The sequence below is a fragment of the Poecilia reticulata genome, chromosome 10 (assembly GCF_904066995.2).
Source record: "Poecilia reticulata chromosome 10, P_reticulata-male-v2, whole genome shotgun sequence".
Classification (NCBI taxonomy): Eukaryota; Metazoa; Chordata; class Actinopteri; order Cyprinodontiformes; family Poeciliidae; genus Poecilia; species Poecilia reticulata.
Genome location: NC_088839.1, coordinates 8,405,573 through 8,432,502, shown reverse-complemented (window position 1 = coordinate 8,432,502; position 26,930 = coordinate 8,405,573). Strand labels below are relative to the sequence as shown.

The window sequence follows — 26,930 nt, the reverse complement described above, 5'->3', positions numbered from 1 at the left end:
GAAAAAAAATAACAATACTATTTTTTTTCGATTTATAATAAAGAAAAAACTCATTGTCCTGACCCCGTTGTAATTTCACCTCGTTGATTGTAGCTGGCATGACTAAAGTTTGGATGCCGCGGAAGCTAATATCAGCTAATCAGCTTCAGCTGCACTGCTAATGTTTGAATAAAAAAATATTTCACGTTCGGTCAAGCACGTTAGTTTGGAAAGGTGTTCATTAACAAATTACCAATAACAATAATGAGTTTTTGGGTCAATAATTTTGTGCTGAATACAACTTTACCAACCTTAGCTTGTGCTAAAGCTAAGCGTCCAACTAGCTACAAGCTTCCCGGAAGCAGTTGCTTATTTATGAATGGAACATCCAAACTTCGGTCGCCGGGCAAAACATCCACATTCTGCTTTGGTGGGACAGATTTAAAAGGTTTATCCGTTTCCTGTAACTTATTTTCACAAACCAGAGGACTAAAACTATCTCAATAATTACAATTTAACTGATTTATTTATTTTATAGGTAAACAGCTAGCCTTATTCCTGCTCAGAAAAAAGTGGTATCCAAATTATCACAGTTTAATTGGGTAATTGTAGAAGATTTTTCATTTTAATTATCTTCCGCAAAATAACTTGATTTACAGTGTCCTGAAAATAAACTCATTAAATCTTTCGTCACTGAGGGGAACATGAAAAGTTCCACCATGTTCTAGAAAGACGATAATAAAAGTTTCTGTCTGGTTTTACAAACATCAAAGTGGATATGGTGGAGTTTGTTTATATTACTTTTTTTATGACATCTGTAAAAGTTAGAAAGTTGAAAAATTATTTTGCGTTCAGACTGATTCACGCCCTGCGACAGACTGGCGACCTGTCCAGGGTGAACCCCGCCTCTCACCCGGAACGTTAGCTGGAGATGGGCACCAGCAACCCTCCCGACCCCACTGAGGGACAAGGGTGTAAAGAAGACGGATGGATGGATGGACTGATTCTCGCAGAAGGAAGGATGGTCGAGTTTGGGCTGTGATTGGTTGTTCCTGCAGCCTCCTGGCTTGCAGCTATAAAAGCAGCGATGCAGCGGCGGAGCTCAGAAGGTGCAGAGAGAGGAGGAGGATCGTCTGTTTCTGCTGCTGCTGCTGCTGCTGGAGGAGGAGGAGGAACTGGGATCTTTAACTCCGGGACGGCGCTATTTCAAATGTTCGTTAATTAATGACAAAACGATCGATGTGATTAGATCGACTGTGCGCGGAACATTAATGCGAATAGGTTGACCCCCAACACTGACACCGTGACTCTGGAAATCCGTAAGTGTGTCTGATTTCCTCTCTAACTGCTGGAAATGTGGCTCATCACAGGCACTTGTTGCATTTCTGATTGAATGTATGAATATGTGGGATTTATTTATTTACTGATTTCTAACTTTTAGCAATCATAACTTTGCATGAAACCGATTAATCATATAAAGGTTGCAATTATTTTATTTTAATTTTACTTTAGTATCGATGACAACTGCATAAACACAGCAAAAATAAATATCCCAAAAGCTTTATTTAAATGGGATGGACATTTTTACATTTTAATGCAAAAAACATAAATCTGTTATAGCATATTTCACATACATTATTATTCGATAAAAACTTATTTTGTTTTGCGGACTTCTGCAGTCGATGTAGTCATAACGTCGTTCAGTTTAACAGATTTTGTCACCAAAGTCATGTTTTACTTCTGTTTCAAAAAAATAATACACTTTAGAAATCTTTATATTCGGAAACCAACTTTAGCTTTTCATTTTTTGCACAGATTAAATCGAATCAATTATGTACATTTTAAATGTGATTTGGAACGGTGCTCCAGCTATTTGCTGATTGCAGAAGTGCAGATATCAGCCTTTTCTTTTCACTTTTATTTTTCCACTGCATGCCTTCTCCTCCTTTTGCTCTTATAAACTCTGCAGCAGGAAAGCTTCTTCTTCTCCCTCTGCAGGTTTCTTAAAAAAAAACACTTTCAACACTCACCTCTCTTATACGCCTCTATCCTGACCTCAATCAGGTCACACATGTTCTGACCACCAACAAAAATCTCCCCACATCCGCTCTTTCAGCCAACTTTTTTTCCTTCCTTAATTTCTTAAAACAAAAAAAAAAGCCATCAGAGCTAAAGGTCAGGGATGGTTTTTAATAGAATAAAAGGATCGAGCTTCCTAATTAAATCAGAAAACCCTGCTCTAATATACGATAACGAGCCGCCATGTTACCCAACACAAAGGCATCATTCACAGGAGGGAATATTTACACAGACTTTGGCCAAAAAAAATCAAAACTGGTTTCTTGTGATGCGCGCATCGAATCGTCCGAATGCTGCGATGAACAGCAGTCGTCCTTGTTTTGTTTTGTTGTGCCGTTTGTTATTTTGCACTGGAACGTATAAAGGAGGACGTGCGTTTTCAGCACCGACCTCTGCCATCATATAAAGGCCTGTGCAGAGAGGCTCTGTTTGTGTGAACGTGTTCGTCGCCGACGCTCCAGTGTCTGCGGCCGTCACAACCCCACCGCCTGTTCGGCCTCAGATGCCCCTTGGCGGTTTTTATGGACACACATGATTCTACAGAGGCTCAGAGCCAAAATCTGTCCACAAAAACCCCATAAAGGATCTCTGTCACAAAGAGCGGACACACACACACACACACACACACACACACACACTGAACTTCATTTATTCAGCTTTCTTCCCCCCAGCTCCTTTATTTTGTTCTATGAAAATGACGCGCTTTGTGTGACTTTGTGTTCGCCGTTTTATTAATTTTGGTCTAGTGTGGATGTTCGGGGCGCTTTTAATATCTCGGTCAGAGTTGGAATTTTATTGAAACATTCATCTATTGCACTAATTACAAATGTAAGGCTGTATGATGCGTAGACTTATTAAGCAGAGTGTGCGTGAATTGTTTTAAGTATTTGTTTAAATTAATTTTAATGACTGTTGCTCACAGGATAGTCATTTATCGTTTATCATGATACATTTCTTATCGTGCTAGGAATTTAGATTTTGATTTAGTGTTCGTGTCGCTCACGTAAACCTACAGTTGTTGAAAATTTCAGTTTTTCAGATTTATTGTGAAAAATCTTCCTCTTGACGACACTAGATCAGGTGAGTTTGTGTCATTGTCATTCGTTGTTTTCCTTTCACTCAACTTTCCATTAGCATAACTCGGATGGGTTTTGCTGTTTTCCCTTTCCACATTTGGATCTTGCGGCTCTTCGGTTCAGTCCTCTGTTGGGAACCTTCAGCTTCTGGTTTTACTTTCAGATGCACACGTCAGGTCTCTGGTTCGTGGCTGTTTTTATCATCTGAGAAAAGTGAGCCACATTTTCTCACGTCCTGAACTGGAAACAATTATTCTTGCTTTTGTTTCATCGCGCTCGGATTACTGCAGAGCATCAAACGCAAACCTTAGTAAAGCCTCTCCGGAACGGCTGCAAGTCGTTTAAAATGCTGCTGTGAGGCTTCTGACAAAACCCTAAAAGTTTTCTCATGTGCCTCCCATGTCGATACGACTACACAGGGTTCTGCTTTATTTTACAACTTCAAATTATTTCACTGACTTGGAGAGTTTTTCAGACACACCTGGTTATTGTTTCACCTGGAGCTCTCCTCCTTCTGTACTTGAGATCCAGGGTTTCCTGGTTTCCTTTAGAAACCAGTTTAAATCAAGCTATGAGCTTCCAGTGTTTGGGTTTAAGGTTAATGGTCAGTGTGTTGTGCTTTTCAGCTGCAGTGGGAATAATTGTAGCTTTTGTGGATTAAATGAAAGCAATGACATTTTATTTTTGTTTAAAGTTTGTACTAATGCAGTGACATGGTGGTATTTTTACTGAAACTTACGCTGCTGTAGCATACAGAGAAAACACAGTGTGCATGATAAGATTAGGATTGCGTGTTGGACACATTATGGGTGTTCTTGGAGCAAAGCAGGGACTCAAAGCAGTTGATACAAAGTTTTGTTAGATTTCCAGCAGAGCTTTGGTTCTTAGCTCAGATATCAGAAATAGAGTCGTTGCATGTTCCTCGTATTATGTGGCTGGATAAGCAAGCTGGTAACTGATAACACTTACTGTGAAAAAGGCTCAAATGATTTTAAAAGGCAGTAGTAAAGCACAGGGATTTTTGTTTTCCTCCTCCCATCCATTTTCAATTCAGAGAGAATCACTTGAAGACAGCTGTAGGCAACATCTTGCTTCTGTGGTTTTATTTTAGCTGCAAGCTAATTTCTGAGGCTAAGCCACCAAACAAGGAGTTCAGATCATCATTATACAGTCTGTTAGCAGACCTGTGATACAAAGTCTATGAAATGACTGTTTCTAAAAGTAGAAATAAAACTTTATTAGGCACTATGAAATGCAGGAGATAATATTCTAAAAATTAACACAAAATCAAATCTTGTAGGGTGAAAAAGATCTGAGAACAAGCAGGCATTACTGATGTCATGAGTCGGTACAGCTTCATGTACAAGATTTACCCCTTTGCCGTTAAATTTGCAGTAACATTTATCATAAATCCGCGTTGTTCTGTGGAGCCACATTGACTTCTGAACCAGTTTTCCTTACGCTCTCTAACCCAGCGGCTCCCAAACAGTGTTAGCTTCTGGATGGAGACAAAATATGTAAAGAAACATACATTTTTAGAATGCTTTTCTCACGTTCATTCTCTACTTTCAATAATTATTACACGTGTTTAGCATAGATGCTGCCTCGTAGCATTTGATTTTAGCTGGCCGTGCAAAACCGCTTGAGATATTTGACCGGCAGCCAGTCACGGTAAATAACATTTCAATAAATTATTTTAGTTTGTATTTTTAACAATAGTGATTTGAAAATATTAGGGTTTTTTTTAAATTAAAAATCAAAAAAATATGTAAAAATGAATTAGTTTAAATTTATTTTACGTTTTCGTATCTTCCCTTAAGTTTCCTGAGACTCCTCTAGCCCCCCCTGGTGGCTCGACTTTTACTTTGAAAATCATCTGTTATCATCTATGTATGATTCATTTTACGTCACTAGTTTATGTCCATGAGTGCTTTGAGACCTACTTTTGCAGAAATTTAATATATATAAAAATAAGTCTCTTATTTTGAAAAATAGTTGTTTTTTAAAGCACAAAAAAAAAATTCTCTAATCACCGTTTAAGATCTCTTATTTTGTCACTATTTTGAGTGTCTAAGTTTAAATCTTAATGTCATGGAGTCAGATTTCTACATCCAAAAGTGCTGGTTGTCATGGTGATTTTTTGGGCTGCAGGTGTGAAAGGTCAAACTAAGCACCACACTTTCTCTAAGCAACAAAAGATTCAACAGTTCAAACAAATGGGCCCCGTTTGAAACATGAATAGCAACATCTATGGATTTTCGTTCCTTAGGTAATAGAAAAACATATAAATACAATTTAAATCTAGATTTTACAAGACAGCAGTCACAAAAATCATTAGGTTCTATGAAAGAAATGTGTGGCTTGTTTTGGCTCTCTTGTATGTTTCACAGAAAACCGCAGCAATAACAAACTCATTCACAGCAAAAACATAAAATCTTACCAAGTATTTCTGTCTAGTTTCTAGTCCAAATATCTTAAGACTTGAAATAAAACAAAACTAACTTACAAGAAACTTTTCAGCAACATATATGACCTTTATTAAGTCAACAATTCCTTAATACTGACTTTAAAAAAACGCTCTAGTTCCACTGGCAGATTATTTCACTTATAACATGAGAAAAATGTCTTGTTATAAGTGAAATAATCTACCAGTGGAACTAGAATGTTTTTTCATCAATATTAAGGAATTGTTGACCTAAAACAAGCTCCTATACATCGCTGAAAAGTTACTTGTAAGCCGGCTTTGTCTTATTTCAAAGTGTGAACTAGAAATAAGAACTAGACTAAATAAGTGAACTAGACCAAAAAATACTTGATGTGTTTTCTCAAAATAACTTGGAAATGCTGCGTGTTTGCCGATACGTGTAGTCCTGAGGAAGAACTCTGAACTCTTGAGGTTTTTCAGGAAGACTTTGACTCAAAGTGAGATCATTTAAAACTATTAGAGTCCTCATTTCCTCAAAATTTTGTCCATTTCTCCTAAACACACTCGGCAAAAACACGCTGCTCTTTGCTCAACGCGACACTCGCTGTGTTTCTCCTCGCAGGATCAGAGTTTGGACGGACCGAATCCCCGGCGGGCCTGTGAGCGATCGTCGACATGTTTGTGAGAACGAGGGCCGTCGTGCTGCTGCTGTGTCTCCTGGCGGCGGCGGAGGCCAGGGCCTCGAGGTCGGCCCGCGACTCCCAGAGCGTCCCGGACCCCCTGGAGCCCTCCGAGGGCAACGTGTCCGTCCAGCTCCCGCCGCCGCAGCCGGACCGCCCGCGGAGGCCGTACCCGCCCATGTGCGTCAAGCCGACGGAGATCAGACACGCCTTCAAGTACGTGAACACCATCATCTCCTGCCTGATCTTTGTGGTGGGAATCATCGGCAACTCGACGCTGCTCAGGATCATCTACAGGAATAAGTGCATGAGGAACGGACCCAACGTGCTGATTGGCAGCCTGGCACTCGGAGACCTGCTGTACATCATCATCGCCATCCCCATCAACGTGTACAAGGTAGACTTCAACGTGACGTCTGCGTCTGACTCCAGTTTCCCTTCTGGGTGTTTTTAATGGGACAAAGGCCACGAAAAACAACCTAGACTCTCTGGAAATCGTTATTAAGTTACAATAAAGGTCCTAGTTGTTTAATTCACATCAATAATAATTAAGAAACCAGGACTTTTATGCTCTTAATCATTTATATTTATCATACAAGTCTGACTCTGGTTCCAGCTTAATGTGATTTTGAAGCAGAATGCTTTCCCAAAAAATAAATTAAAAAAATCAAACAAATGTCAAATGTTTCCTTTAACCTCATCCAGCGATCAGGCCTTTCATATTAACTTTTTATTATCATCGGGTTAAAAGTTCAGCTTGTGTTGAAATGCACGTCTGTGGCAGAAAAACGTGGATTTAAAGTTGAGGGATATGAATTACGAGATTGTGATTTTTTTTTTATGTTACAGACTCAAACTCCCACATGTCCCCATCGGGGGGGTGAGGAGGGGGTGTGGGGGTGGGTTTATGTGATGAATCAACACGAAGTAATGAAAAGAGAAAAATGGTTTTCAAAATCTGTAAAGTTTACCCAAACAAAACCACGACCAAGCCTCCTCGGGGGAGTTTTGAGTCGTTTTATATGATGTCAAAAAAAGAAGTGGAGAAGGAACGGCTGTGTGGACACCGGCACTCGGAAAACCAGATTTCTGAGAAAACAGATCTCAAAATTTCTCCACAAACCTGCGACAAAGGTTGATAATTCACGTGACTGCAATAACCGACCGTCAGCTAGCGATGGGAGTGACGGCTCTTTGAAGGAAACCAAATCTTCAGAAACATTTCACCTTAAAGAGCCACTAAAAATGTCAAATCTGTCATACAGATTTTATGAGTGAAATTCATAAAAAATAACTTCATCTGTATTACGTAAATGAAATATTTGTCCCAAACGCAATCACATGATGTTCTTGCAGAAAGTACTTTCATAAATTTCAACATTTTACCAAATAAATATGTGTCAAATATCTATGTAGTTCAAGCACAGTAAAAGAAAGATGGACTTGAGTTGCTTTGGAAGAAACAAAAATCCTCTTCTGCTCCATTGAATACAAAAATCAGACTTTATTTTCACAGCAGAGAAACGCGACGCAGTTCGTTTCAAACACAGTCCATCCAAAAAGAAAAAAAAAACACAAAAACAAACAAGATAAGAGCCGGGCGGGTTCCTGACACCGCAGCAGTCATGGGAAGATCTGTCCTTTTATTACACGAGAAGAGAATAATCACAACACAACGTAATCCGATACTTATTTTTAGTCTAATATAGATTCAATATCAATATCGGATCGGGACGTTACAATAGATGGCGCTCCGGCTACGATTAAATAATTTGTTTGGCAGCGTTTCAAATAGGAACAATAAAGCGACAGACGGGACTCGATCAATATAAGAGTTACAAGTTGTTTAGACGCTGAAAGAGGAAGAAAGCGTCGCTATAGCAACCAGTGGATGGATGTCACAAGGGGGTTTGAGCTACATCACAGTCAGAGCAGCTGGGAAATGTTAATGTACCATCCAAAAAAAAAAAAAAAAAAATCAGAAATCAGTTTGTTGGGTCGGAATTTATTTATGAACCATAAATATGATTTTTGAAGTTTTGTCAAAAATACAATTACCAACCTCGTCCCTCGTTGTGAGTTTTAGGTGATGTTACAGCCTCACAAACCGGCTCTGTAAACATCACCTGAAATGTCTTTTCTCTTTCCAGAGAATTAAAAACAAAATAGACTTTTAAGTTTGTTCATTTTGCCAAAGTAGCAACAAAGACAAAGAGAATATCTCGATCTCCTTTTAGATGATGGCTATTTAATACCCATTAAAACATTTAGAATAATTAAACATGTGGTCTTATTTGTTATTCCTTGCTCAGTCCAGACCAGAACTGAACCTGTCCCCCCCTGCAGCCCTCAGCGAGGAGCGGCCCTCGGCTGTGGGTTTTGGCCTCGACTAAATTCATTTTGGAAGAATTAAAGACAGAGGGAGCCCTAAGTGAACCTCTGAGAGATCCGTGTGTGTGTTTGCACAGGCGGTACCGACGTCTCTCTTATTACAAGTTTCTATTGTTTCTACCGCAGCTCCTAGCCGAGGACTGGCCGTTCGGCGTGCACGTCTGCAAGCTGATCCCGTTCATCCAGAAAGCCTCAGTGGGAATCACCGTCCTCAGCCTGTGTGCCCTCAGCATTGACCGGTGAGCGCACACATGCACACCCATACGCACACACGCACACTCCCTACTGACCACCACTGTGGGCACATTTGAGCGACTGCGTCTGAACGGTTTTCAGCTACCACGCCGTGATCTCGTGGAGCCGGGTGAAGGGCATGGGGATCCCCCTGTGGAAGGCCATGGAGGTGACCGTGATCTGGATGGTTGCCGTGGTGCTGGCCGTCCCCGAGGCGGTGGCCTTCGACATGATAGAGATGTCGTACAGAGGCAACAAGCTGCGCATCTGCCTGCTACACCCGGAGCAGGCCACCAGCTTCATGAAGGTACGTTGTTCATCCTGCTTGACGCAGGTGATCAATGTCTTTTTCCCTCAATTCATGTTCCAAACATTACGGTTTATCGCAGTTCAACTAGCGGTGGGACTCGATTAAGGTTTTTAATCAGAGTCTGGAATTAATGCCAGCATTTTAATTAATAAAACCAGCATCATTTTTCAACTCAACAAACCGTTTTGCTCCTGAATTATTGAATAAATAGACATGTGAGCTCAGCAACAATACTTACTGCAATATCTTTCAGACTGTGATCTTGCATTATTTTGCCATTAGCTTCATATTACTTGAAAATGGTCTCAAAACAGGAATATTATTGTTCAGTGCAGGGACTTCTGGGAGATTTTATTGCGACAGGATGCTGACATCATCATTGCAGACGTCTGTGCTGCAGCTACATGCTTAGCATTGAGATGCTGCTGTGGACTCGATTTCCTTTGTTGACTGGCTAGCCCTCTTTAGCACAACGTTCACGCAACGACAGTCCAGTTAGATTGTTTTTGTAGCAAACAAGAAAAGCATCTTTGTTTGCGGACGACGCTTGTGCGTCAGATTTTTGGGTGTACCGGAAACGCAACACAAATGTTCCGGCCAGAACATTTTGTATGTGAAAAAGAAAAATGTGATTAATGGCGTTGACATTTGTAAACGCGTCAAATGTAAAAATGTAATTAACTAATTGAAATTAACGGGTGAAAGTCCCGGCACTAATATTAGTGAGCAGCGGAGTAAAGATGACACATTTTGTGAAGTCAAATATGAACGGCGTTTGATTCACTTCCTACATCTAATAATTGTGGGCTAAGGCAAATATCCTGGTTCAAACGCTCCTGTTCTTGATCTTGCACATTTCCTTAAAGTCCTTCCTCCTTATATTAAAACAAAGTAAACAAACAAACAAATAAAAAAGAGCACAGTGCTGCTTCTGCATGGATCCATACGAGCGGTTAACCTTGAGGGAAATCTCTGTTCCCACAAATGTTTGAGAGTCAAAGTCTGGACTTAAATCTAAAACAGGCTAAAAATAAACAATTCAGTAAGAACAGTGGGGTCAAAATTCTTCCACAGAAATGTTTGCAATTGTCACAAAAATGATCAATAATTTTGGCCAATCAGTTTGGGTTGGGGATAAATCTGGGCAGAAGGAAGGCACTTAAAAATCCCCAAAAATGTAAATAAGAGAAAAAGATGATTAGGTCATATGTTTGGTCACTTGTGTTATACATTTTACATCCTGATCTTAAACACCCACAAAAGGAGAGTTTGGAGACAACAAACTGCATGGACTGCAGAGTTCATGAACCTTGTCCTCCACTGAAGCAACTCCTTCACCTTCCCACCAAATTCGTCACACTGATCATGTCGGTTTAGCGTTTTTCGCAGGCTCAGCGTTCAGGCTTTGGCAGCCGCGCGTCTGGTGAATAATGACGTAAAAACATTGGAAGAGTGTTGGGAATGCGATGAGAGGTTATCGTCAGAGCCAGCCCCGTCGCTGCGCGGGCCTCTAAGTAATCCGTAATGTAGTTAATTAGATTTTTGGTCCAGCAATAACAGGAGGAAGCGGCTAGCAAAGGTTATTCGTGTGCAACGCCGAGGTAAAACAGGAAGACAAACAGCTTCTGACATTGACCGTACCAGGCGCTGGGGGGATTATCTATCAGGAACTCAGATAGGGAGGAAGAAAACTCATGAAAACACGAGTGACTTCAGTATTTACAAGAGCTGCACTGCTTTTCTCTTTCGTGGAGGGAAGAGCAGATCAGCTGGGATGATTGTAACTTTGCATGAATGGGTTTTTTATTTTTAATTTCTGCAGCATAGCGGTAAGGAGAGAACCTTCTGGACGGCGTTCAGCGTGTGCACCTGGTGTTTGCTTTCTGGTTCCAACAGAACCGGTTCGCGTCGGCGCTACGAGCGCCCCGGACGCTCGGTCCGTTTAATCAGGGCCTCCCTTTTGTCTTTGCCAGAAAGCAATCACAGAGCCCGACGAGGTGCTGCTGCGTGTAAATCACCCTGATGTGACGGCCTCTCGTGATCTTCGTGGTGAACTCGTAAGGAAGGAGGAAATTGGAAAGAAATGTCAAACATGTGACCCCTTTAATTCAGAGGGAAAGACCCGGAGTTAAAGGTTTACATTTGGGGGGGGGTAAACAAAGCGTTATATAATGAACAGACGTTCATGTTGCAGAGGAAACTTTTTGCAGTTTCTTTTCCGAACAAAGAAGGAGGATCATAATTAAACGTGTTTTTGAATCCAGTTTTGAATTATTGGAGCAAAAAGTCGAGCATTAAAACTCTACTTTGGATCTTTTTATGCAGTTTGAGAGTCTATGAGGATAATTTATTAACTCATTTCTTTGAGACTGCATTCACAGCCTATTTCTGCATTTCGTCCTTTAATCTGAAGCCTTTACACCAGAATGAAATGATTTGTGCTTTATTTTTTAGCCAAAACTAATAGTGTGTGTGTGCGTGTTTTTCTGCCAGCTGTACCAGGAAGTTAAAGATTGGTGGTTGTTCGGCTTCTATTTCTGCCTCCCGCTGGCCTGCACCGGCGTCTTCTACACCCTCATGTCCTGCGAGATGCTCAGTCGCAAGAAAGGCATGCGGATCGCACTCAACGACCACATGAAACAGGTGTGCAGGAACAAAAAAAACACAGAAAGAACCTGACAGTAGAGTTCAGCTGAGCCTAAAAGGCCAAGCTTGTGAAGAAGCTACTGGGGCATTTAAGTTATCAAATAAAATTACAATTCCATAAATTTGTGTGTTTAAAAAAGGAAACGTTTTAAGTCGATGCAGCAATGTCTTTCTGTATCGGATCGTATCGGTCGATACGATCCGCATCAGATATCGGTATGAGAAGTGAAAATAGTAGATTCCTCTTAGTGGGGACAGAATATTTGATGATTAGTTAATTATTGTTGATTTACATACTTGCTAGTAAAGCAGTAAAAACATGGTTGGCTTTTCACAGCAGGTTTTACTTTTGGCTTTGCGTTTAGAAATAACGCCAATCTTTTTGTGTTTTTGCACTCTTCAGGTTAGATGTGTTTGTTAAATAATGAGATATAACAACACTGGCAGAGGGTGTACTTAACTTTATTTGTGACTAGCTTTCTAAAAGTCTCCAGTTTGCCTGTATAAAGATGATTCAAGGCTCACAGATAAACCTAACGCGTATCTACGCTTCTACAAAATACCTTTTGCATAAACAGACATCACATTTTTAACTTGCTCCGACTAGCTGTTAGCTTTAGCTTTTGAGGAGTCTATGTTAATAAAAAAAACAAAGACCTTCAGGGCTTTCTAAAGCAGTGAAGACGTTCTCCGCTGAAACCCCGTGTTTACGTTCCTCTGTGTGCGTTTGGTGCAGCGGAGGGAAGTGGCGAAGACGGTGTTCTGCCTGGTGCTGATCTTTGCTTTCTGCTGGCTGCCGCTCCACCTCAGCCGCATTCTGAAGAAAACCGTCTACGACGAAAATGACCCCAACCGCTGCGAGCTGCTCAGGTAGGAAAGCAGATTTCCACCTCGACACCCGGAGAAAGCCTCATAAGAGCACATTGTTCTCCATTTCTCCGGCTTCCTGAAGCCTTTACAGTAAACTCTGCCCTCTTCCTGCTCCTGTCAGCTTCCTTCTGGTGATGGATTACATCGGGATCAACATGGCCTCTCTAAACTCCTGCATTAACCCGATTGCCCTCTACTTTGTCAGCCAGAAGTTTAAAAATTGTTTCCAGGTAAGGAGGATCGCTTTGGCTTTAAACAAAGGGCGCTGGAAGCAAACGCAGTTTTCCCATTTCGTCATGTCACACTGTCAACTCTGGCTGTGTAAAAATTTGTATTCAGCCCCCTTGACTCAATGTCAGTATTAGGAATTTATGGTGACAATAATAAATCAAAAGTCCTTATCACGATAAATGATACAATACGATACACCTTATCAAACACTGCAGTTTGTGGTTGTGTGACAAAATGTTAAGAATAGAGGCTGGCAGAGCAGGCAACAATTAGTACAACTTATTTTTACTCAAGTAAAAGTAAAAAGTATCCGTCCAAGAAATTACTCAAGTAAGAGTAAAAAAGTATTTGGTAAAGATTCTGATCATATTATCAGTTGTCAAATAATTAAAAATGTCATCATCAGATGGACTGAAATATGAAGTTATTTGGAAATGTTTATATTTTAAAGGTCAAAATGAAAATAACTCATAAATAACATGATTACAAAACAATCAGAGAAAAGAGATTTTTCTAAATTTGTTTCAATATAAAATAAAACCAACAAAAACTGCAGGTGTGTGTCGGCGTCTGGTGAACTTATGGTTAAAACGAGCTTGTTCCTCATTCAGTGAAGTTACTCACAATAGAAATTTTACTCAAGTAAGAGTAGCGATACGTCATGATAAAGTTACCCAAGTAAAAAGGATATTGTAGTAAAACTACTCTTAAAAGTAAATTTTTTTTTCCAAAAATGTACTTAAGTAAACTAACCTTGTTAGTAGCCAACCCTTGTTAAGATTGCAAAAACTTCTATGAAGCACGATACATTTACTGACGGCTCTCGTTTTTGCCTTGCAGTCCTGCCTGTGCTGCTGGTGCTACAGGACGTCTCCTCTGGACGACCGCTGCTCCGGAGGACGCTGGAAGGGATCTTGCCATGGCAACGGACTGGACCGCACCAGCTCCCGCTCCAGTCAGAAGTACACAAGCTCTTCATAGACACTCACTCTCTCTCTCTCTCTCTCTCTCTCGCCGCGCCGTCCAACCAAACCGGACAGATATTCCCCAGAATCTGCTTTCCCACCCGGAGAAACAGCTGTGTCACTGCCAACACACACACCATCACTTTGGAGTCAGAAGTGGGATAAGGATGATCCAGGCTGAAGGGGTTTTGTTTCGTTTTCCTTCTGCAGACTGAAAGACTGTGATCGACCCAAAGGTGGAGAATGAAACTACAGGATTGTCACCTGTTCAAGCCGTTGTAACTCACGCCACCAACCAACGCTACATGAATGTGTTTGAGGATACAAAGCCTCTCAATGGACCAGATGAAGTAGAGTTAGGTCAAGCCACTTGTAAATGTGTGTACAGGGTTATTTACATGTAGAATACAGACTTTAGCCTATGTCTAGCTGCAGTGCTTGGAGTACGAACGAGCGCTGATCAATCAGCCCTACCGGTGATGCTGTAATACCTCGCAGGGGAAACCGTGACACAGTCATTCGAGACTCAAAGGACTGGAGCCTTTGAGAGTCTCCGCATCTCAGAGGCATCGCTGCTGCCGAGACATCAAAGACCAGCGCGCCGCCTTATCTGGCAAAAGACGCAGTCCGTGCTCAGAGTTCACGGAATCTCCCGGCATGAAAAAGAGAAACAAAAAAAAGAATCGGGGGCCCTTACTGTGAATCTCCCAGTCATGTGGAGAGTGGCTCAGCAGAAATCCTTTTTATCTCTGCTTTCAGTCACAAGAGGGCTGCTGTCGTCCAGGAAAACGAGAAAAACACCATATGATCCTCGTATGACAATGTAGCTTCTATTTTTCTGTGAATGTAGCACGAGGAACATGAAGGGCTTGTGTAAGCCCCTCCGCCCAGCGAGGCGTCCGCTTCGCCTTCCCGAGGCCATTCACCTGAGTCAGACTAAGCTGCCAACGCAAAGACATGATTGTTGCTGGAACTTGTTATGTTGCGCTATTTAAAAGATTTAAGAAATGAAAGTGTATGCAGCTGACTGGACGTTTTAAGAGTCTCTTGAACTGCATTGTGGTCATAAAAGCACCAAATATTTTCCCACTGTCGCCCTCGCAGCAGGGGGATTCTGGGAAAACTTTGGGCTTTTTTTCCCCTTTTTTTTTAAAGACATGATTGCTGACTTTGTCATCCATCTTTGAACCTGGGAGTCCTTCATTTACACGGTTGAAACCAGGTATTTGGATATAGTGTTTATTATTGTCATTTCTATACATTGTGTTTAAATAAGACAACCTTTTTTATTATTTCTCACTGCCTCACATTAAACCAGATTAAACATTTCCTGTTTTAGGTCAGTTAGGATAATCAAAATGATTTCTATCTGATAAATGCCAAAACGTTTTAAGGATTTTTATTTTTTTTTACTTTCCTCAAACTTGGACGTTTACATTTCTTCACTTCAAAACATCGACTTTGTTGTCTGTAAGTGAAATAATCTGCCAGTAGAACATGACATTTTTACCATATTATAAGTAAAACTTAAAACTAGAAATTTTTCATCAATATTAATATATATTTGACTTAAAATAAGCTTCCATATTTTGCTGAAAAGTTACCTGTGAGTTAGTTTAGTGTACTTTAACTTGTACTAAGATATTTGCTCTAGAAACTGGCCCACAAATACTTGGCAACATTTTGTGTTTTTGCAGCGTAAACTTATGAAGTAATTTAAAAAACTAATAGAAATTTTATTATTTTAGTATTTAGTAAACAAATAATTTGGGAAATCCAAGCTGACATCAAACAGGAAATGTTTAATCATCAGAAATTAAAAAAGGCTTTGTCTCTTCTTATCGGTTCTAAATATTTGGTTTCAATTGTTCATATGCATTTTACAGTTTTAACAAAATATATTGAAAACATTAATCAAGTTGTTTTTTTTTTTTGTCAATTTCTTCCAAAACAATTTATCGCTTTGTTTCTAAGAAACTTATTAAATTATGCATTTAATGAAACTCTTTTGGTTTTATAAATAGAGCTGATATATTCCCGTGTTGTTTTCTTTACCCTTTATAAAGTCTTCTTATTTTTTGCATCATAGTTAAATCAGTAGCTGAATGTGATTCATGGAACTTTTTATATCTGCTTTTAGCCACATGTGAATGAAACCCAGTGAAGGAGACTTAGAGTGGTTTTGCTACAGTCTTTACTGAGTGATGTGTGAGGTTGAACATGAAAATATATGTGAATACTGTAAAGGCCTTGGTCATTTAAATACATTTATACAGTACTATTTTGTTAAGTGTATACATTAATAAATAGTATTTTATACTGTGTGTTGTTTGACTTATTTACAGTGGCTTTCACACAACGGCAACCTAATAAGACATGACGGCCTTTGAGAATTTATCAGGAAAACGACTAAGAGGCTAAAGGTAGCTCTGCGGTGTCAACAGAGCTATGATGGAGAATCAGTTTCCAAGACAACTATTGGTTGTTCACTTTGTTAATCTGGCTTTTATAGGCGAGTAGCAAGAAGAAAGCCTTGAGAAGTTTTATTTGTACTTTCCTATTTACTTTCTTGGGGACACAAACTTGCTAGAGGCTGCAGAAGATTTGAGGATGTTTTCATACCTGATAATACGGTAGACTCAGTTCGATTGGGGATCGAAATTACAAAATTTCCTAAATTTTCAGTACCGTGTGAAACAAACCAAACCCTTTGAAAAACCTGTTCCCCTCCTCGCCTGTGGTGGCGCTGGACTAAGAACCGCTGAAGAAAAAAACTCCTGAATGAGACACGGAGCGGAACTTCCTTCTTCAAGAAACGTAAACAAAATGGAGTAGCGTCAGATTTTAATGGCTGATGGATTTCTTGTTTGTCTTTGCTAAAAGACCATGAGCCATTCCTTCCGCTAATGCTAGACTGGCGTTGGTGTAGGTTGTACTTACCCAGAATGCCCTGAGCTGAAGTCCAGTCTGCTCGGCGTTCACACATCCGCATTTAAACCGCACCGGAGTTCACTTCGACCGAACCGAGCCCTAGGAATTTAAGGGGACCAAAGTTCACTTTTTTGGTGTGAATACTTCCTAAGATGAGGAAATAAGTTCGTGTTCATTAACTACTTTCACAGCCAGACCTGCGTATGTATTTTGGTTTGGCCTTCTTAAAGTCCAAACCAAAATACATTCTACAGTGTGAGGCAAAATTTAAACACTTTTGTTCTTTTTCCAATCTGACAAAGAGCGGGTTTTTTGTTTCGCTTACTCTCCAGAATGAACAAAAGGCTTGCTAGCTGTTATTCCTGTGGCTTTGCGAAACATTGAATCAGCAGTTGTACAAATGTGCACCACTGGTTTTATTTTGTTCCACTTTTTAATCAATTACTGCTTTGCGGTGGACTGTCACAAGAAATGACAAGGCGTCATTTTTAATCACTTCAGATGAAATCTCTTGGCTAAAAAAAAAAACTTGAAATATTTTAGGAAGCGGTCATAACAAATCACAATTTGGTTTGGTCTTTGAGTAACATGATGGACCAGATATTCAACATGGATCCTATTTTCCATTGTCTTAGTAAAATAGTTTTAGTTTCAGGAGCAGTGACCTCTTGCTATTATCACGTCTGTAATGGGCTACATCTTTCTTTCATTTGAGGGGAAAGTTACATTTGGTTTCCATCTATTTTCATGAATCATCCGAGAAAAACATCCAATCGTCCTACATCTCCAGGGTATAAAATGATTTTGCATGACACCCAGATATCATGCTCCGTGGAGCAAATTCCAAGAAGCTTGTGTGAAGAGAGAATCCAAGATTAAATCTAAGGAAAAAAATATTCTACATGAGATCAAATTACAAATGAGGGGTTCTGCGTTTTCTCCTTTGCTTCCTGGAAACCAAACACAGAAAGTTTTATATATCAGGTGCAGTTTTATTCCTTCGTTTTTCCTGCCAACTAGAAGCCGCTTTTGAAGTTGGACGTTTAGCGATGACAGTAAACAGATTTATTTTATTTTTTTGTGGGTTACAGGGAGTATCTGAAAAATCCCACACAACTGGATGTGGACCATAAATTACCCTGAAGTCAAATAATGTCGCAGTAAGGAGGAAAAACCTCGTAAGAACAAGAGGAAACACTGCAACACAATGTGTTTCGAATAAGTCGAAATGTAGATCTTTATTTCACTTGCACTAAATCCTGAAATTTGTGACACAAAAAACAAACACGTAAGGCGTTAGACAATCCACTTCACGTAGAGATCTGAACCCTGCCTCGGTGCTCGGCCCCTGGGACAGACGAGGCGCGCCGCCTGTCCATGGAGCGCCCAATCGGTCTTGTTCCAGTCCCAGACCGATTGGGGTTGTTTTGAAATTGGGACAGGTTTAAGAATTTCATTTCCTTGCACGTCTGGCACATTTAACTCTAAAGTCCCTTCAGGATCAGTAAGATTGTTATTTTTGAAAAACAAACACTGGCTTTTTGAGTCCTGTCATCATGTGCACCAGTCTGTAACCGACTCCAATGGCGACGAAAACAAACCGAAAAAATAATCTATTAAAACTAAAGACTTGCTCTCCAACATAAAACAAAATTCAATGCTGATCAGCACTAACTGTTACCTGCTGTGTACTGAACAACTGCTTTAAAAAAGAAAAAGAAAAAAATGGCCTTGATAGCAGCATGCACATCTGCCAAAAACATGAATACAGTTGAAACCAGATGTGTAAGAAACCACATGATCCAATCACTGAACAGGGTCACCCAAGTTATTTCTATTTGCAGGATGACGAGGAAGAAAACAGTTTTACAACATAAAATTCAATATATTTCCTTTTACTGTACGACTTGGTTCAAATATTCCAAGTAATGTTTCAAATTCTGGTCCGTTTCTGATAGAACTGGAGTGGTTTTGGTAAGTCAAGTTCTCAATTTTAATTTGCACCGTTCTGTTTTTACAGTTTATGATAGATTTCTTTCTGAAAATGGATTTAAAAATACATCGTTTACTCAGATTAGGGGAAGAAATGTTGACTTGACTTAGCTATACAGATTTGAGAATCAGTAAATGAATTACTAAAATGAACAAACTTTTGATGATCATCAAATTTGAGATGCATCCATCCAACATTTACAAAAATACAAAAATAAAATCTTGGCGACCTTTTCCAGCGCATCTGACAGATTGTGTATTTCTATATTTAAATCAAATCATAAAGAGCGATCTCAGACGAAGTAGAATAAAAAACACTCCAACACTCAGATTCCAGTTTCAACTATACAGAAACAAACAGTTTTATAATATGTGGCTTTAATTTCTCCTTTGTTGCTTTAAGGCAAAAGCCGCTGAGTTCCAGATGCACCGAACAACTTTACTCTGTTACTGTTGATAAAAAAGCTGCTAAAGTCAGATTTTTCACTTCTTGGCAGGCGTTTGTTGCCTAAACAACTTGGAATCTAATCTAGTATCCTTCCTGCCCTTTTTACAGCCAGCGACCTGATCGTGGACAAACGGAAGACGATGGATGGATGAACTTAGAGGAAATGTGTAAGAGAAGAAGAGATTTGTTTTTTTAAATTCAGGCAAGTAGGAGGAAAAAAAGATGACCTCTCTTCCAAAAGGATTTTTCATATAAGCATTTAACATAAAACGATCAGTTTCCCACGATTCCAGCTGTTTACATAAAGCTTTCCACCCCTGGCTCCAGCTTTGTTACCTGACAGACGTAATGGTATCGATCTAGTCATGTGGTTCTGCCAGAAAAACACTTTATTTCTCCAAAATCCCAGCCGCAGCAAACTCTTCTAAAATCTTCCAGCGCCCATATATTTTGTTAAACGAGTCTTTTTTTGAAACATTCTGAACATGTGATGCGATTATCCTCGACCGACTTCAAGCTTATTATTCACACTTTTTTCCCTCCTCCCTCCTTTGACCTGCTGTCCCTCCCGCTCAGTTTGAAGTGCCTGGCACCGCATTCCTCCACTAATAAGGACATATCAGCTTCCAGAACTTTCCTCGCTCCCGTCAGGAGATTCAGACGTTCGAAAACACCGTCACGAGTCGTGAAGTGAAACGTCCCAGAACGAGTCCGACGCCCGAGTGAAGGAAGGAGAGCTCTTATAGGCCAGTTTTTATCATTTCAAGTGTTTTTACTCGCCAGCCAGGCAGCATGGGAACAAAACGCAACATTGATGTGTGTTTATCGCATGTTATGAATCCCTTGCATGATTACATAAAAAAAAACAAAAAAAAAAAACTGTACAAGTATTTAAGACATGAAAACTTCCCGGACGTCTGAGGAGCGAAGGAGTTGAGTGAAGTTGGATCTTTAAGGTTTCCGATGTTTATTCCATAGGTTGCTCCTGGCCTTCTTTAAACTCGGCAACTCTCGCCTGTAATGCAACAGAAACAAGTGGTTACTGAACTCTGAATGTTTGGGAACTTTCCCAAGCCTGAATACGACCACATTTTGAAAAAATACATTATCAAACACAAAGTTTAGCATCATACACACCCGTTCTATAGATTAGGATATTAAAAAGCCCATTTACTGTGACATGAAATGTATATAAATTAATTACACTCACTGACGATATTTAAAAGCCTTTATTTCTGCTAATTATGATTTTCCACTTACAGCTAGTGACATTTGAATATTAGATCCAGGGTTCCCACTGGTAGAAAAGAAATCCATGACTTTTCCATGACTCTCCATGACCTTCAATATAATTTTCCATGACCCAACAGGTTCATAAAGAAAAGTGAGTGACTGAAAGACTAACCTCGCCAAGCTGAACTATAGCAAACATGTAAAAGTTCAGGCAAATAGGGAGGAAAATAAATGACAAAAATGAGAAACTGAAGCCCACACAGACACGTATGGACTAAAAAAATGTCATTGAGGAATCATATGATGATAATGTCAATAGCCTACATAAACACACATCAGCACTAATGCAAACACAAGGTTGTACATGTATAATCTATAAAAGTTCAGATCAGAAGGTGTGGCACACAGTCGATGTAAATTAACATTGTCTTGTGTTTTATGTGTTATTTACTAGTCATGCTCTTGGGGTTAGATGAGAAATATTTCATCATTTTGGTTATAAAAAGAGTATATTATTCATCACCACAGTTTGACATGGTGCCAATAGGGGGCAGTGTCGCTCCATCAATGATGAAGATGACCGTTGCTAGGAGACAACTGTTGCTAAGACAGATGTGCATCGCTGCCTAGCAACACTTCTGACAAGAGTTATTTTGTGCTGCAGGTAAGCTGGTGATATTAATAATACACTCTACGTTATGTTGTTGGGTTCTGTTAAGAGTCAATTACCACATTAAGTTCCGCATCAGTAATGTTTCCGTTACTTGTAGCTTTTGCTTCGTTACCTGCCACTGCTGTTACCATGTTCAGACAGAGGAGTAACAAAAAGTGTGTATGTAGCTGGAGAAACCTGGTTCCTTAGCGTTTTACAGTCTCATTAAAGATTCTCAATTGGATTTAAGCCTGGACTTTGACTAGGCCATTCTAAAATATGACTAAGCTTTGAGCCAAGTCTCAAACTACAACAGTTGGATGGAAAACGTGGACTCCTTTCACCAAGTGATTTCTGAAGAGAGCTGGTGGTAAATAATCTGTATGGGATGGCTGAAAAGAAAAGCACACCTCACTTTTCAGATATTTGTTTGTAAAAGAAAGAAAAAAACGCACATCTATTTTCCTCCTAGTCCAGAATTATGCTGTATGTAAGAGTTCGTTGCATAACATATTCATACAATACGCTGATGTTTGTTGTAAAAAGAAAAAAAACATGAATATTTTTGTGTAACTGTCCGAATTAATGGCGCCTTACAGGCCAAAGCTGGAAACCAGTACAGACCAGCTCGCTTTTCTGCTTCATCTCCATGGGAGATGAAGATCCCCACTGCTCCCTTGGAGCCGTGGGGATCACAAAAATCCCCACGGCAACCAGACAGTCGGGCCTTTCCAGAGGATCGATGTTGTTGATAGCCGACTCAGAGAAATTACTGATGATCCTCCCTGATACTTTAAAGTGAATTTACAGCCTTGGTAGCAAGTCAACAAGAAGTGTCAGGCTTCACTGAGCCAAACGCTCAAATGAAGACGATATTTGACAAAAAAACACATTTAATCTGCAACCTGCTGTCAGGTTTCAGCTGGTGAACCAGGAGCAGACGAAGCTGAGCCACATAGTTTGAGGTTCTTTGTGCCATGAGCGTTCAAACGATAACCAGCGGCGGAGCCAAATGAGCTAAACGGCACGTTGATCAGGAGGAGCCTTCATCTGCAGCTGCTTCAAATCAACTGGTGAAGCTGCAGCAGCAGAAAAAAACAAAACACTAAAGCGCCTCTGTAGCGCGTTGGGAGTTAACGTAGCGTCACGGCCGTCCACAGGCCGCGCTCCAGCAGTGCTCTCAGGTGAAACGGTTTTCTAATGGCGTAGAAGAGAAAGTTTTTCACTTCCTCTCAAAGCCGTGACACACTGTTAGTTTGTGTAGGGATGCCACATTATGTAATTTCTGGAGTTAAATTAAACCTTACTATAAAGGCAGACAAGCAAACAAATAGGTCTGAAATGATTAAATGAATTATAGAAATAATCGTCTGCTAATTTATCAATTGATTAATCGCTACCTGGAGTATAGAGACTCAAAAAATGTCCGTTTGCTGAAAGAACAGCATATTAGTAAGTTAAAATGTGCAAAAATATGTTGACATTTTGTGTTTAAGACAAGAAAGAAAAATAACTGTAAATCTGTTCTACCCAGAACTCCTCAGGTGGAATCTTTAGTTTCACTTTGGTCAAATTCTGTAAAAAAATAAATAAAATACCTTTTGCTATCCAATCATTAATCCAAAACAAACAGATAATGTTGAGGAATATAATTATGTTAATAGTTAAAAGTTGTGTTAATTCACCTTAAGATATGTTTTACTGAAAATGTCTTCCTGGTTGTCAGTGAGCCGGAGAAAATGGAGTTTTGTGTATCGTCCCTTAATTCATGAGTTTAGCACCTTTGAATTCCTCCATAATAACCAGACGGTATTTATTTTAGTTTAGTTGCAGATTAATCGTTTGCTACAACTGACAACACATTTTTATTTTCCTATTTAAAAACTAATTGAATTATTTGCATCTTTTAACTTATTTCTAATATTATGTAAAACATGGTTTAAATGGTTAAAAGAGAAACACTGCAGAATGTGGCAAATCAATTCGTCCGGTTAATCATCAGAATAATTAATTGCTACAATAATCGTAGGTGCTAGCCCTACAAGCAACAGGCTGCTTAAATGGATGCATAATTAACCTTTTTTCCATAAATAACCGGTTATATTCCTTTGTGAGATGACATTACAACAAAGACGGCGCCCGGCTGTACCTGGAAGGTGTTGAGGACGTGTTGGCAAACATCATGCAGGTCGTTGAGGCCGCTCCGCAGCGGCTCCACCGCAGGAACGCCTCCTGAAACGATCAGAGGAGAACGGACCAAAACAATAAAACTCATCTGCTAAACAAATACAACAAGCTCCGATTATGATTGTCTATTTTCTTTATGAGTTTGTCTACAAACTGGAGAAATTATTTAGAAAGTTATAAAATCTTCATTTTGATAGTTTACTGTATGTAGGAAAAAGTGAAGGTATAAAAAGCTACACTTTGTGTTCTTTGTCCAACTTTCACTCTTGCACCAGTGACAGAAAAGTAAATATTTCAGGTTTTTTTTTTTTAACTCGTTTATGGCAGAGGTTAAAAGTGACCGAAATAGAAAAATAAATTTGAATTACAATACATGCCCTAATCGACACTTGAGTCATTTTTCCCCTTCAATTCTAAATTTAATACATCAAATACAAAAAAGAAAAACTTCTTTGTTTATATTTTTTAATTTAAACTCATCTCATCCACACCTGCTGGAAACTCTTAAAAACTGAACTAAGAGGCTTTCAGGATGTTGAAATCAGGATGAAAGGCGTCTTTTTAAGTTTGTGATCACATCAGAGATTTCACACATAAAATAAACCAAATGTGGCAAAACGATAAAAAGGTTCAAGGCAGGGCAAACGGCCACGCTCCGTTTGAATGATTCGTTGAACAGAAGTGAATAGATAGAGCGATCCAATTGATTACCCGTCAACAGAGATAACTTTCATCCATTTTCCCTTTGGTTACAGCGGCGAGCAGATATAAATATAAAAAAGAAGCAGACTTTTATACAGTGATGTCTGAAAACCTGCCTGGAAGCTAAATGTGTTTTACTACGATAGAGACATGATCCTCAGAGTAAAAAAAAACCTGCTGCAATAACAAGATGTTTTCTTCGTTAAGTCCTTCCATGTGATGAGACTGTCGTTTGTTAATGACAAAATACACGACAGATTTTTTTTATTTTTTTTTTAAGGGATTCCACCTCTTCGTAGTGTGTGTGCGCACGTTCAGTATATGACCGAGTTCAACACTGGTCACTCTTATGCAACTGAGTAACCTAAGTGAACGCGCAAGACTCCAATCAGCATGTTTACTCTGCAACCCGAGTGAAAATCCCCTCATGTATGCAAATAAACGTCAGAATTACATTAAGTTACTGGGATGTTTATGTGGTTGTAAAGTCGGAAGACGAGCTTACGTTGGTTTTACAATATTGCCCACAAATCTAAAAAGTGTGACGTGCTTTTGTAATGAGCCACTCAAGAGTCAATATTTTATATAACCTTTTGTTACGAGTGACGTAACAAAATACTCTGGGATGAATCTGTCTTGACTTGGCGTACACAGGGACTCGAGCTCCTGCCCTTGCTTCTCTGCTGCAAAAATTAAAAAAATAATCGATTGATCCAAATGGAAGTTAAATGTCGTAACTCATTAACTCAGATTCTTCACAAAGCTTTTGTAGATAGTAAAATCTTACTGGGAAACTAACATCTAAGATTAAATATTTTAGATTTAGGGGATTTATGCTTGTTCTGTTCAATGAATTTACTTTTTTATCTCACTAGAAGGTTTTTATGTTAGAACGTTTGTCTTATTTTAAGCTTTTCTGTCCTTAATTATCTCAGTAAGATATTAAATCTTGGCATTAATGAATTTATTGCTTAAAAAAACCAGAATGTTGGTAACTACAAAGCAACACCTCAAGAAATACTGCAAGCTCGGTCAATTTGGATGGAGAAAAAAAAACATGATTTCTAAATACTTTCAATTGCAGTTTTCTGACTGATTACCGATCTCTAAAAAAACCTGGAAATTAAATTTTTTTGTCTGAAAAGTCACTAAATAAAGCAATTTCTTTTGTCGTTTTTTGTTTTAAACTTTGCTTCATTGTGTTTAAATAAAATTCCACTGAAATACGTTGAAGTTTGTGGTTCAACATTTGGAAAAACTTCTAAAACTTTCACTCGGCTGTGGAGACGAGATGCGGCGTGAAGCTCTGGGACGGACTGAAGGTTCGCTGCTGACCTCGCGTCTGGATACGGAAGTTGATCTTGCTCTCGGATGGATGCGTGATGGTGTAGCCGCAGAACTCCACTTCCGGGCTGATGGAAGGAAACAGGAAGGTGGAGGTGAGAGACTTAAGGATTTTTACCACCGTTTTGCTTAGAAGGCGCGCTAAGTGGAAAGTCTTAAATCACTCCCGACAGGCCAGAGACGGAGCAAACAAATCACAGAATGTCAAGAGCTGATTCTATTATACAGGTTAGTGCAACACACGAAACTTGAACTTGTGACCTTTTTCACATGAGAGCTGTAGCTTAGAAGACAAACAAACTTGCATCACTGACTTCTTCATGATCATATATCTGAGGGAGTTGCCCAGCGTGTGGTCCTCATCGTGCATCACAAACGTCACGCAGCCGTCATCGGCCCCGTCAGCCTGGACCTGTTCGCAGGAGGACAAGACATGTTACACAACTCCTCATGCTTTCTGCTCTGAACACAAAGGACCATATAGAGTTGCCAACAATGGATGCATTTAGCAACAAAATCGCACAATGCTAACTCTTATATCAACTGCATGAGGTGCAATGCTGTTTGTAACCGCATCACGTTGGAACATGTACACTTTAATTACACGCTGCAGTTTTCTTAGCGTCTGGTGACACGCACTGCAACTTTACGACTCGCGCCTTAAGCTCTTTCGTTGCCTGGTCTGTTTATAGTAATTGATGGGCTCCCATATTTTTTCTGTAATTCTGTCACAAGATCTGACAAGCAACTTCAGCAGCTGCGCAGTCACAGCAAAACAGAAATAAACAAGCATTAACAGAAAAAGCTAGGTTATAATACCCCTACATGTTAGAAATAGTTACACAAAATTTTCTGGTAAAGTGCATTGTTAAATTTAAAACCACAAAAGAACACAGCAAACACGTCTACTACATGTTTGCTGTCATTTATGACAAAGTCATCTTTCTTCATGTTGTTTTACTTCCTAATTAGGTGGAATACGCACCTGGGATATGTTAATATGTCTAATGTGTTTAGACATATTAACAAACACACTAAGGGTGGGGGCGGGGGGGCTCTCTATACTAGGTTAAAAAAAGTGGCTTAAAATAGACATATTTGTTATCATAGTCCTTGGACGCTAAGTAAATCCAGTTTGACGTAGAAATGCCCTGAACGGAACTTAAACTGCTCGAGTTGAAGGGAAAAGACTGTTTTGATGTTTGATAGCTGTTGCGGCTACGCACGTGAGGGGAGAGCAGGCGGCTGAGAAGATGCTAACACTGGCTCCCGATATGCAATGAGAGCCTCTCAGTTGGGTTTAACAACGACAAGCTCGCGTATTTTTGAAACACCAAGTAACATGAGTTTACTACGTCTTACCATTTCAAGCACCGGTTTCTTTTCGCCTTCCCCGGCCATGCTTCTATACTACGTCCGTCAATATGCTCCTGTGGGCTTTCAACCCTCAGCTTTGTCTGATAGGTAGAAAGAACGAGGACTGCCACTTCTTCTTTCAGAAATTAATTAGGGGTTGGGAAACCAACTCAAGGTGCATTTACTGCCACCTACGGGA

General features: G+C 39.7%; 2 protein-coding genes across 3 annotated transcripts; one reads left to right on the top strand and one right to left on the bottom strand.

Annotated features, from left to right (window-relative positions):
* Positions 1-1,035: 1,035 nt before the first annotated feature.
* Positions 1,036-16,210, top strand: LOC103470946 (endothelin receptor type B-like). Its single transcript, XM_008419674.3, has 8 exons — positions 1,036-1,298; positions 6,182-6,636; positions 8,757-8,869; positions 8,967-9,171; positions 11,668-11,817; positions 12,557-12,690; positions 12,812-12,920; positions 13,762-16,210. Exons 2-8 carry the CDS (start codon positions 6,235-6,237, stop codon positions 13,900-13,902), a joined length of 1,254 nt encoding a protein of 417 aa, XP_008417896.1. The 5' UTR covers positions 1,036-1,298; positions 6,182-6,234; the 3' UTR covers positions 13,903-16,210.
* A 1,817-nt stretch (positions 16,211-18,027) lies between these two features.
* Positions 18,028-26,916, bottom strand: polr1d (RNA polymerase I and III subunit D). Of its 2 annotated transcripts, none has more exons than XM_008419675.3 (5): positions 26,738-26,916; positions 25,681-25,787; positions 25,367-25,443; positions 23,292-23,374; positions 18,028-20,272 (listed from the first exon to the last, which is right to left on the bottom strand). In XM_008419675.3, exons 1-5 carry the CDS (start codon positions 26,774-26,776, stop codon positions 20,225-20,227), a joined length of 354 nt encoding a protein of 117 aa, XP_008417897.1. In that variant the 5' UTR covers positions 26,777-26,916; the 3' UTR covers positions 18,028-20,224. The 2 variants fall into 2 exon arrangements, with proteins under 2 accessions (XP_008417897.1, XP_008417899.1); XM_008419677.3 differs by having other exon boundaries at positions 25,690-25,787.
* Between the last annotated feature and the right edge of the window lie 14 nt (positions 26,917-26,930).

Bases quoted from the DNA above. Each gene is read 5' to 3' on its own strand.
- LOC103470946 (XM_008419674.3), top strand. From the start codon at position 6,235: ATGTTTGTGAGAACGAGGGCCGTCGTGCTGCTGCTGTGTCTCCTGGCG. The intron at 9,172-11,667 runs GTACGTTGTTCA...TTTTTCTGCCAG, and splicing joins AGGCCACCAGCTTCATGAAG to CTGTACCAGGAAGTTAAAGA. The intron at 12,921-13,761 runs GTAAGGAGGATC...TTTGCCTTGCAG, and splicing joins AGTTTAAAAATTGTTTCCAG to TCCTGCCTGTGCTGCTGGTG.
- polr1d (XM_008419675.3), bottom strand. From the start codon at position 26,776: ATGGCCGGGGAAGGCGAAAAGAAACCGGTGCTTGAAATG. The intron at 25,788-26,737 runs GTAAGACGTAGT...TCCTGCGAACAG, and splicing joins AGAAACCGGTGCTTGAAATG to GTCCAGGCTGACGGGGCCGA. The intron at 25,444-25,680 runs GCAAGTTTGTTT...TCCTTCCATCAG, and splicing joins ATCATGAAGAAGTCAGTGAT to CCCGGAAGTGGAGTTCTGCG.